The 13,042-nt window shown below is 39.7% G+C and overlaps 1 protein-coding gene across 1 annotated transcript in view; it reads right to left on the reverse strand.

Annotated features, from left to right (window-relative positions):
- Positions 1 to 13,042, reverse strand: part of LOC126194727 (vacuolar protein sorting-associated protein 51 homolog) — a 106,166-nt gene that overhangs the window by 74,361 nt on the left and 18,763 nt on the right. The window contains exons 2-3 of the mRNA XM_049932979.1: positions 6,865 to 6,999; positions 6,685 to 6,786 (exon numbers count right to left, since the gene is read on the reverse strand). Coding sequence (XP_049788936.1) covers positions 6,685 to 6,786; positions 6,865 to 6,999 — 237 coding nt within the window. The remainder of the gene's footprint in view (positions 1 to 6,684; positions 6,787 to 6,864; positions 7,000 to 13,042) is intronic.

The following is a 13,042-nucleotide window of genomic DNA, read 5'->3' on the forward strand; positions in this document are numbered from 1 at the left end:
AAATGCAGGAGGATCTGCAACGAATTGACACATGGTGCAGGGAATGGCAATTGAATCTCAATGTAGACAAGTATACTGTGCTGCAAATACACAGAAAGAAAGATCCTTTGTCATTTAGATACAATATAGCAGGTCAGCAACTGGAAGCAGTTAATGCCATAAATTATCTGGGAGCACACATTAGGAGTGATTTAAAATGAAATGATCGTATAAAGTTGATCGTCGGTAAAGCAGATGCCAGACTGAGATTCATTGGAAGAATCCTAAGGAAATGCAATCCGAAAACAAAGGAAGTAGGTTACAGTACGCTTGTTCGCCCACTGCCTGAATACTGCTCAACAGTGTGGGATCCGTACCAGATAGGGTTGATAGAAGAGATAGAGAATATCCAAAGGAGAGCAGCGCGCTTCGTTCCAGAATCATTTAGTAATCGCGAAAGCGTTACGGAGATGATAGATGAACTCCAGTGGAAGACTCTGCAGGAGAGACGCTCAGTAGCTCGGTACGGGCTGTTGTTAAAGTTTGGAGAACATACCTTCACCGAAGAGTCAAGCAGTATATTGCTCCCTCCTACATATATCTCGCGAAGAGACCATGAGGGTAAAATCAGAGAGATCAGAGCCCACACAGAAGCATACCAACAATCCTTCTTTCCACGAACAATACGAGACTGGAATAGAAGGGAGAACCAATAGAGGTACTCAGCGTACCCTCCGCCACACTCCGTCAGGTGGCTTGCGGAGTATGGATGTAGATGTAGATTACACTGCTAGCATAAGGGAAAGTGTTGTCACTGAGTGATTGTACGAGGTTACAGGATGACTTAGACAGACTATCTATTTTGTGAAGAATAGTATCTTTCTCTAAATGTAAAGAAATGTAAGTTAATGTGGGTGAGTGTTTGAACACAATATTAGTGATGTGCAATCTCATCAATTAAATACAGGGTGGTTATAATTAAACTGACAGTGTTCCGAGTGCTGCGCTGTGGGCTGAAACATCAAATGTATGTTCATTAATGGTTGCATTTGTGAAGTATGCTGCAAAAAGTAATAGTTCCACTTTCTGCCACCATGTGAAAATATGGCATTGTAAGCAGTCGGACTGTGAACTGTTTCCTGTTTTGACGTCAGTATGCTGTTTGTTGCTTATAAATGTGTGCTGATTACCCTTGAGAAGTGACAGTTGGTGTAAAGGGTTAAGAAGGTTGAGGTTTTCCATACAAAACACAATGAGTAGTGAGAAGAAAGACGCTGTACTGCTGGTAAGATTGTTCCATCGGAACAGTAGCGATAGCAGTGCTGCATTGTGGGAATATTGCTGACAGAAACAGCTACAAAATGGCCCTGTGTCAATAAATGTGCTAAAGAATGTGATCAAGAATCTGAAGGAACATGTGAATTAGGTGGTGCAGCAGGGAGAGGGAGGTGACCCATTTCCTTGGCAATTGCTGATGAAGTTGCTGTAACTATAGCCAACTGTGCAGCATATGTCTCAAATTCTGCAGCCTGTGCCTGAGCTGTGTCATGGGACTTGTTTCTCTCTGGTCAACTGTTCAAAAGATTTTGTGGTGCATTTCACACTGGTATCCTTACAGAATGTGCACCAAATGGAGCCCCAAGATTGGCTACAATGCTGTGGCTTTGCCCTTCATTTTTTGGCACGCATGGAAATGATGACACATGGCCGAGGAATATTCTCTGGATGGATGAGGTACATTTTACTCTGCACAGTGCCATGAATATACAGAACTGCCGTTTATGGGATTCTACTCCATCACATGTAGTGCAGAAGCACCCACTACACTCAGCATTCGTGACTGTGCAGTACGATTTCACAAGCTCCTTCATTCTCAGTCCATTCTTCTTTGAGGAGATGACACCTTGCAGGCCTGTTATGTGTACAGTGACATCTGCAAGTTATAAGGACCTCCTTGTGCAACACATGATTCCAGCTTTGCAAGAATGCAACTGTGTCCACACCACTACTTTCAAGCAAGATGGGGCAACACCACATTTTGCTTACTAGTTGAAATATCTGTTTCAGGAAACCTACAATAATGATCACATCATCTCTGGGTAATCTCAAGATGTGTTGCCTTCTAGATCCCCCCACCTAAATCCATGTGGCATCTGGTTGTGGGGATATGTGAAAGATCATGTCTACCAGGGATGCATCCAGGCTCTTCTGATCTGAAGCATACAACGACATATCACTCTGATTAAACTGGATATCCTACAATAACTGTTGACCATGCCGTGATATGGATGCAGCATGTTGGTGTGTTGAGAGACCATATGGAACACATTGTAACTCATGATCATATCCCAGTAAACATGCTAGAATCACTGTCATAATGTGTTTGATTATTTCTTCTCTTTTTCTGTACCCATACCACATTCTGACTAGTTACTGTGCCATATTTTTACCTGGTGGCAGAAAGTGGAACTATTATTTTTTTCAGCATACTTCATGAGTGTACCAGTTACTGAACATACCTATGATGTTTCAGTGTCCTGTAACATATAGGCATATAGCCTGCAGAGTAGCACTTGGCACACCATTACTTTAATTATAACCACCCAGTACCTATGCATAATGCTCTAAAGCGGTATGAAACAGAATGAGCAGGTAAGGTCATTGTAGGGAAGGCAAATGGTCAACTTTGGTTTATTGGGAGAGTTCTAGGGAAATGTAGTTTATCTATAAAGAAGTCTGTTTACAGAACACTGCTACAGCCCTTTCTTCAGTATTGCTGGGAGATCCCTGCCATACATAGAAGTGATTCAGAGCCTTGCTACTAGATTTGTTACCAGTAGATTCAATCAAGATGTGAGTATTACAGATAGACATCATGAACTCAAACAGGAATCCCTAGAGGGAAGATGAATTTCTTTCTGTGAAACACAATTGAGAAAATTTAGTGAACTGGCATTTGCAATTGACTGCACTACAATTCCACTGCCACCAACATACACTTTGCTTAAAGACCACGAAGGCAAGGCAAGAAAAATTTGGGATCACATAGAGCTGTAAGACAGTCGTTCATCCCTCAGTCCATTTGTGAGTAGGACAGGAAAGGGAATGACTACTAGTGGTACAACATACCCTTTGCTGTGCACCATACAGTGACTTGAGGAGTATGTAGATGAACATGTAGATGACTGAAAGCATTAAGTGAAAACAGCACTGTAATTCAATACCTAATATTTTCATGAGGCCTTTTTGTGGCAACTGTTTCTGAAATACAGAGGTGCCAAATAACTAAAATCACACATGCAACAATCACTGGAGAAACAAAAGACATCAACTTTTGACAGCACAAAGGATAACAATCATAATACATTTGGACATTTGCATCACAACATAAGAAGCTTGTCAAGTAAGATAGATGAGCTTCTCATATCAGTCCTCTTAGTGTTATTTCCTGATGTATCATAAGACAGCAATAAACACCTTCCATCTGGTTCTACTGACAGTCAAATATTGCACTTCACTCCTATTTTACCAGCTTTGAGAGCTCCTTACTGTGCCATTCTTTTCTGGGTCTTTTTTGGGTAGCCATGACTGCATGTTCCTTGTAGGTTACAATCCATTGTTGCCTTTTCAACAACTCCTTTTCATTTGTGTATTGTGTGACAAATCCACCTCCATTTCCAAGTGCTTACAGATTGGTCATTAGTTTGTTATCTCCCACAATTTGTCATTTGATATTACATCTGGTCACATCATACTTATAAGCTGCCAAGGATACTGTCTAATGAAGACTTGCAGTAGATTTACAATCATGTTCGTTACCTTTCATGTTTTGCAGTTATGCAGGAGGACTTGACTTTTATGTTGGTACTGAACAGTTGCAGCTTGAAACTTCCTGACAGATTAAAACTGTGTGCCAGACCGATACTCGAACTCGGGACCTTTGCCTTTCGCGGGCAAGTGCTCTACCAACTGAACTACCCAAGCACGACTCACGCCCCGTCCTCACAGCTCTACTTCTGCCTGTTCTGTAGAGTGTAAATTTCAGTTGCAGCTTGTTTGATCTTGAGATGTTCTTATTATGCTAGAGAGGGTATAGTTGGACAAAGGCTCCATTTGCCTTATGTATCCATTTCATTGCACCCTCCTCTGCCCCTCCACATTTCTAGATGGTACTTCCTAGATACACAAAGGAGTCTATGTGTTTCAATTCCTCTCCATACACTGTTAGTTTTTCCTGTTTTTCAGATAAAATTCTGATTTTCTTAGTTTTCTGAACAATTACTTTTAGTCCTCCAATTTCAGCTTCCTCTTGTAGTCTTGTCAGCTTTACTCCCATGTCACAATATTTTTGTGAGAGCAGATGGTTATCATCAGCAAAATCAAAATGTTCTAGCCTGTCTTGCATCACCCATTGAATACCTGTTCTCCAACCACCAAAAACTCTTCATTACGTTGACCGGCACCAACAAAAACAATGTAGGTAACAGAATACATCTCTGCCTCCCCCCTACAGTTGTTTGGATAGGTTCAGTAAATTTCCTGTTGTGCAGCACCCTACTTTAACACTCCTCATACACTGCTTTAACAATGTTTATAATCTTTGTGGTCCACGTTCTTCCAAGGTATGCCACCCAAATCCCCTATTAAGAGAGTAAAATGCCCTCTTGAAATCAATGAATGTAAGGTAGAGTGTGTTCTGCCAGTCTGCACTCTGTTCAAGTATTGTACACGGAATGCTGACGAGTGTGACACAGCTTCGGTGTTCTCTCAATCCACTTGCTCTTTTCGTAGCTGTGCCTCTACAAAGTCTTTAATAAGATTTAGCAATAATCTACATAGTACTTTACTTGGTAGTGTCAATGTCTGCTTTAAGCACCTCAAGTGCAATACTGCCCATTCCGGGAGCCTTCCTGTTCCTCATTTGTTTGGGGGTTATTTTGCATTAAGCCTTAATTGGTATATTTGAATTGATTCTCTCATTGGCATTTGCCACATTCCATTGTCTCGCCACCTCTTCAGATTGCTATCAGTTCAGGGCTTCAGAAAAATGTTCACTCCATCTTCTAATTTGGTCTCCTTCTGTCATCCACAATTGATCCTCCTTACTCTTCAAAGGTCCATTTTTGTTGAAAACTTTTGTTGACAACATTCTAGTGATGCTGTACAGTTCTTTAGCTTCAGCTCTTGCTGCAGCTGTCTCTGGTCCCAGCGCTTGTGTATCCATCCTCTTTCATCATTCCTCATACTCCTCTATATTACAGTCAGTAGCAGTTTGCTTACAAATTATTAGAGATTTCTGTTGCCTTGTTTTACTCATATTCAATGTTTCCTTAATCTCCTCTCTACATGTACTCTCACACATCTAATCTTTCTTCAAACAGTTTTTAAAGCCAAGGATCTGTTCACTAACATTGCAATACATGCCCTTGACCTCAGTCAATGTAGTATCAATATTACTTTGATCATTTTCCTGTTCTTCTTGCAGTGCTGCACAGCAGTTTCTTAGCTCAGTGTAGAATTCTTCTCAGCTTGCTGTTATTATAAGTTTTCCCACATAGTATGTTTTGTTCCATCATTCAAACTTCCTATTTGTAGCCACAATTTTCAGTCTAAAATTTACAATCAGAAGTGATGATCACTGCCAACATTAGCTCCATATTTAATCCTAATATCTATCAACAACCCTCTAAATTTTTTTCTCAGCACTACATGATCGAGTACATTTTCCACTCTGTGATCAAAGGACATCCATGTAACCTTATGACAATAATTGTATCACAGTATGAAACTGAAAAATCTAAAGGTATTTCTACAGCTGTGCTGTGCATAACAGATGATCATCTGGAAAATGACAGAAAGGTAACATATGTCTGGATGTATACAGATTAATATCACAATATTATGAAAAGGATAGTTGATACCATATAGCGGAAATGGTGAGTCACAGATAGGGACAACAAAAAGTCTGTTAAACAAGTAAGCTTAAGGCCAATAAGACCTTCATTGGAATTAGGTACACACACACACACACACACACACACACACACACACACACACACACACACACACACACGACCGCAGTCTCTGGCCAGCCAGAGACTGTGATCATGTGTGTGTGTGTGTGTGTGTGTGTGTGTGTGTGTGTGTGTGTGTGTGTGTGTGTAGCCAAATTCTGATGAAGGCCTTTTTGACCCAAAACTTACTTGTTTGACAGTCTTTTTGTTGTCCCTATCTGCGACTCAGAATCTCTGCAATATGGTGAGTAGCAACTATCCTTTTCACAATACTGTCTTGGATTTTCCTGTGTTCAAGTTAGTACATGTTACTGTAAATGTACTATATGGAAAGGGCAGGCAGTTATGCACACAATAATTGGAAAAAAATCCAATGCTAGAGACCTCCATGAGTCGTGAACTGTAAAAGTCTTTCGCTGCTGTACTTCAGTATCAGGCTTGGAAACAAACAAGTTAGCAGTTGTTATAGTGCACATCCTCCTCTCCCTTCCACCTAAAGTGTATAAACTTGTTTAAGCAGTTACAGAGATTACTAAGAAGATTTAGTGCAAATATGTGGGAAGCATATATGGGTTTGAGTAACATGGTGCAAAGCAATACAAAATAAAGATGGAAATTCTCCCTTTTGCTCAACTCTGAAAACACGCAAAATAAAACACACCTTTAGTTATTATTACAAACATGTATATACCTGCAGTGTACATGATATTTGCTCTGAGAATGAAGTTATAGATTCCATGTTGGTAGAAAGCAGATCCATTTCATCTTCCATTTTTTTGAAATCAGTTTTCATCTGAAATAAATAATGATAATTATTAATGATTATTATTAATAATTCAATGAGGAGTATGAAATACTGAAGTGCACTTACCTTTTTAATAGTATCTGTAGCAGATATAAATTTGTTGTAGTTTTCATAAACAAGAGTCTGCATATCAGAATGTAAGACTTGTGTATCTTGAACAATTTCAATTTCCTGGTCCATTATTTGTTTTAGCGTGCATTCCTGAAATCATTGTGGCAAATAAGTTATAGAGCTGCTTACTTGGGAAGTTTTTATAAAATATGCACCAATATCATCATTCAGATAACGACCACATGCAACAGTTGGTAAACCTTGGTCAATATCACATGATGACATAGTCATATAGTCACATATCCATAATTTATTTATTTTTATTTTATTTTATTTATTTATTTATTTATTGGTAGTTGGCCTTGGGCACAGAAACATATGTTTACACACTTATCAATATTTATATAAGAAAACAGTGATACACAGAACACACACAGTCCTAATATGAACAAACAGTAAAGTGAAACTTCCTGGAAGATTAAAACTGTGTGCTGGACTGAAATTCGAACTCAGGACCTTTGCCTTTTGTGTGTGAGTGCTCTAATGACTGAGCTACCCTTCCTGAGAGTTTTACAGGAGAAATTCTGTGAAGTTCTAAAGGTAGGGCATGAGAAACTGTTGGAAGTAAAGCTGTGAGGATGAGACATGAGTTGGTCAGTAGAGTACTTGCCCATGAAAGGCGAAGGTCTCAAGTTCAAGTGTTGGTCCGCCACACAGTTTCAATTTGCCAGGTAGTTTCATATTAGTGCACACTCTTCTGCAGAGTAAAAATTAATTCTGAAAACAATCCCTTAGCCTGTGGCTAAGCCATCTCTCCACAATATCTTTCTTCCAGGAATTCTACTCCTCCAGGTTTCACAGGAGAACTTCTGTGAAGTTTGGCAAGTAGGAGACATGGTACTGGCAGAAGTAAAGCTTTGAGAAGGTGAATCATGCCTGGGTAGCTTAGTCGGTAGAGCAATTGCTCACGAAAGGTAAAGGTCCCAAGTTCAAGGATTGGTCTGGCACATGGTTTTAATCTGCCAAGAAGTTTCATATCAGCACACGCTCTATTGCAGAAACAAATACTCATTCTGGAAACAATCCCCCAGCTTGTGGCTAAGCCATGTCTCTGCAATATCTTTTCTTCCAGAAGTGCTACTCCTGCAAGTTTCACAGGAGAACTTCTATGGAGTTTGGAAGGTAGGAAATGAGGTACTGGTGGAAGTACAGCTAAGAGGATGGGTTGTCAGTCCGGCGTGGGGATCTCAGTTGGAAAAGCACTTGTAGCAAAAGGCAAAGGTCCCGAGTTTGTGTCTTGGTCCAGCACATAGTTTTGAGTTTCCAGGAAGATTCATATCAGTACACACTCTGGTGCAGAGTGAAAACGCATTCTGGAAACAGTAAAGTGTAGCCAATGAATTCAATCAAGAAGGAAACTTTCACGTGGAATGGTCAGGAAAATATAGGCTACACATGAACGTGCCTTCTCACACGAACTTAAATGACTGCCTTGTAATCTCACTTGGCATACTGATTGATCAATCAATACAATTGTGCATATGTCTGATGAGGTCACTAGGTGTGGAATAGAGGAATATATCCTCCCATGCCAGGTCATATGGCAAAATACCTGTGCAAATTTAAAGGCTGTCATCAACCCCCTCAGCCTTGCTTATCACAACCAGCTAAAGTCCCTAGTATGCCTATTGAAAATGACCTTGTGCTAAATGGTGCTAATGGTGATTTGGACTTTGTTGTTACCTTTGATTGGCGTTTAGCTTGCAGACAGACTTGCTTGCCTGCCTAATGTGGGACAGCCTTTGCTAAACATTCAATTGAAAGTTATATTTTCTGTAAACAAACCAATCGCATATGGGTACACTGTGAGCATGGTTCATATTTGAGTGCAGTTGAACCTATAAATGAGGGTGGGAAAAAAAATGGAAGAAGAAATAGAATAACATTGCCATGGGTGGTGCTTGTGTAGTATTCATTCCCATCACTAGGCATGTATAGCGCAACTCATTGCCAGTTCAGTGCTGGCTGTGCTGTTGACCTGCCTTGTTCTGTTCATCTGCAGTGATTGTTTTTGCTAGTGCTGTTTTGTTCTTGTTTCATTATTTAAGTGAACAGTATGCAGCTGTGAAATTTTGTTTTCTACTTTGTAAAAATGCAGCTGAAACTGTTTTAAATATTGGAAACAGCTAACCAAGATGATACTATGAGAAAAACTCAAGTGTACCAGTGGTTTGCTTGATTTAAAAATGGCGTCATGTCAACTGATGACAAACCTTGTTCTGGATGTTCATCAACTGCCTGAATCGATGAAAACATTGAAAAAATTTGAGAGCTTGTGCTCACAGACTGTTGACAGACAATTGAGCAACTGTCAGAGATTAGTTAATGGAAGATTTGGGAATGAAACAGGTTACTGCCAAGTTTGCTCCTCAGGTTCTGATGACAGTCACAAGGAATGTTGAGTTGAAACATGTTGTGCTTTGAAACAACAACTTGAAACTGATCCAGATTTTCAGTCAAAGATCATTACTGCCAATGAGTCATGGTGCTATGGCTGTAATCCAGAAACAAAGCAACAGTCAAGCCAATGGAAGACAACATCATCACCCCACCCAAAAAAATGTCGTCAAGTCAAATCAAACATCAAAACAATGCTTTTTTTTTTTTTTTAAGTGCCAAGGGTGTAGTTCATTCAGAGTTTGTTCCCCATGTCAGACCATCAATCAAACCTTTTATTTGGAAGCTATAAGAAGATTGCACAACAGTGTTCATCAAAAAGGACCCAATTTGCAACAGATTTGAGACTGGTTCTTCCACCATGAAAATGCACCTGCACACAAAGACAGTTCTGTTAGACAGCTTTTGGCTAAAAATAACATGGTTCCTCTGCCCCACGCACCTTACTCATCTGACCTGGCTCTGTGTGGCTTTTTCTTATTTCCCACATGAAAAGAGGCATGAAAGGACACTGATTTGACAACATTGAGGAAGTCAAGAAAAAAATGGGGGAGGAGCTGTCAGCCATTTCTAAAGATGACTACAAAAAAAATTGTTTCAAGTGGAAGCACCAGTGGGACAAATGTATTACTTGTAATGGAGATTATTTGGAAGGGGATAGAGTTGTTTTGTACACAATTTGAAAATATATAGCTTTTAAAAAATAATTCCAGTTTTTTTGAGTACCCCTCATACAATGTTATCCAGCATGGACAGGTGAGTTATTCAATGAACATTCAGAGTACTGTATTGATTATGAGCATCCTCGTCTAGAAATATTTTGTTTTTTGTATTTTCAGAAGAGTCAGGAACTGTTACCTTCTTTGATTTAATTGTATGTAAAATTGCTTAATAAAGTCTGTGTTTGTGAATGAGGATTTTTGGAACTACAACCAACCCTGTGTCAGAATAGGATTTGTCAGGCTGTTTTGCTGAGTTCTTCAACTTTTGGAAACAACAGCTCAAGTACAAATGAGCATGTGGAAATGCTTGTACAGATGCTGATGGATCCAGCATGTTTACACTATTCCAGTGATCCTGGTTTTCTGGCTGTTCAGTGAAGCTTGAGAGGATTGAGAATTGCATCTAAAGTGTTTAGCATTCTATTTCCAGGCAAGTGACTGTAAATGCCTTGAGGGGCAGTGAGTCCTTCTGTTGTCTACAAATCCAGTGATCTATAATCTTGTGCAAAAACTGGCTCCTTTATATGACACTTCGCTGCTGCCCCTCCCCACTATTCACTTAGTTTTAAGTGAACATTTTGCTACAAAAATGGATATGGAATCTGCCCATTCAGAGTTCTCTCTACATCATAAGACAACGTCAGATAGTTATGTATCATGAATCACAGACTGGCAAGGACTGTGTAGAAAATGCAAGTTTACATGTTTTTTGTAGACTATCACATGCAGAATGATTGATGCATGACATAGTGGTCTGATTAGCACTGGATAGTGAAATGCATGCTCAAGTGTTACAGCAGTAAGCTTCTTTTTTAGCTGAAGTTTTGTGTACTGCCAGGGCACTCGAGATTTCTCCAGCAGCTCAGGTTACTATTACCACAGATTGTGAAATATCAGAACCATCACTTTGATCAACAAATTCAGAGTACCCGAATCAATCTGGTGGTGAATTTGCATTGGAGTGGCTCCCACTTAACAGGATAGGAATCAAATCCAGCTCCACAATAATTTTCCCTCCAGCTCTGGTAAAACTTTTACAGACTGCCCAGATGTCCTGACTGTTTTTTCTATACACGTCAGACATAGTTGCCTACACTGTAATGATCTATGTCTGTCAACAGTGTCACTGCCAGTCATACACAGCAGACGTATTTCGGTACTGTCGGCAGTTGAGTGTGCTGATGCAAACAAAAAACATCACAGAGTCCAGGGTAGCACCACACTACCTTACACTGTTAGCAGTGGTTCATGGTATTACCATTTTATTTCTCATTGATATCAGGCCCTCGATCACAATTATTACTCAACCTGCATATCTTTAACTGGGTCTCCATCCTTAAAATCAGTAGTGGCTAAGCTGTGGACTTACACTCATTTATAAATTTTAATGCTACACCAGGTAGTTCTGGAATTAACATACAAGCAAGTAAACAGAACCCTTCCTTTCTTGGCTGTAACAGAATCATCAATGGAAAATATTTTTGGCCTATGTGAGTGTATAAGCTTTGAGTTTTCTATTAAACAATAAGTTCAAGCAATTCAGAACACCACTTCATGTGCAGAACTGAATTCTTTGTGTCCCCATTATGCTCTCTAGTTTTCTCCATGCCTGAGAATGATATCTACTTTTTAAATCACCATTACATTAAAAGCGTCAGCAGTACCGAAATTTTTCACAACCCTGCCCAACACCTTTAGTCTCACAGGATTCATAAAAGTAGTGCTGGATTACTCACATGAGTTAAAAGTCCTGTCTCCGATTCCCTATAGTAGTTGACCATCACCTTTAACCATTGTCTGCAAACCATTACACTTTTGTGGAGACTTCAAAAATATGGTAAATGCTCATCAAAATGTGGTCTTATGTCCCCTTCCACATCTTGATGAATTATTTTCAAAATTAGTAGTAGAGGGTCAGTATTTCTCTATGATTGATCTTTCATAAGCTTATTTTCAACTTCCTTTGGACAAGGCTTCCAAATCCATTCTGGTATTAAATTCTCCTTTTAGTTTCTGTCACTGTAACAGGTTACCTTAAAGTGTTACTAGTGCACTGGAAATCTACCAGAAACTTTTAGAACAAACTGTTGCCAATTTACCATAATGCATAGTTTATCTGGGTGATATAGCAGTCACAGGCCAGAACCACATGTCAAATTTCCTGCAAGCATTCTTAGCAAGGTGAATTAAAGTGTAATTTGTCCAAATACTCCTTCTTTCAGCCTTCCATTAAGTATATAGGGTATATCCTTAACTAGGATAGCCTTAAATTGATATCAAACAATATGGCAACCATTTCCCATATTTCTACACCAAAGAACCTAACATATCTGCAGTTTCTTATATATATTATGACCTTTTTATCTCACAAATTGCAATGACACCCCAACACTTAAATCAATTGAGAGAAAAGTGGTCTCTTTAATGAAGCAATGTCTCCAAACTGCTCCTTGCCTGATATTGTATCAGCCTCATTTATCTCTGGCGTTGGCCGTGGATGATTCATTTCATGGTATCAGGGTTACTCTCTCTCGTAAGTACTTGAATACAAAGACTACTGCATTTGCCCCCAAGGCGCTCACTCCAGCACAAGGAAATCATTCCCAATTCAAGAAGGAGGGATTCTGACAGCCCGGGAGAAAATTGCAAAGCCAACAGTGAAAACATCCCACATCTCCCCACCAAACAAATCCAAAGCTGTTCAAACAACTCACGGTGACCTCCTGCAACTGTGGGAACCCCTTTCTCATCAAGTTCCTCACCTGTGGAGCCATAATCAATGCACAGTGCTATGAAGACTCTTTGCGGTAACTGCAAAGTGCCATATCGTCAAAATGCCCTTTCAGACTGAATCATCCTGTTGCACGACAGTAGCCGCCCTCAAACTGCCAATCAGACGAATGCTAAACTTCAGTGATTTGGTTGGGAAATGCTGCAACATACTCCATACAGCATGGATCTTTCACCATCTGATTTTTACATCTTTGGCGACCTGAAGAAAGACATATGTGAAT

Source organism: Schistocerca nitens, chromosome 7, assembly GCF_023898315.1.
Source record: "Schistocerca nitens isolate TAMUIC-IGC-003100 chromosome 7, iqSchNite1.1, whole genome shotgun sequence".
Classification (NCBI taxonomy): Eukaryota; Metazoa; Arthropoda; class Insecta; order Orthoptera; family Acrididae; genus Schistocerca; species Schistocerca nitens.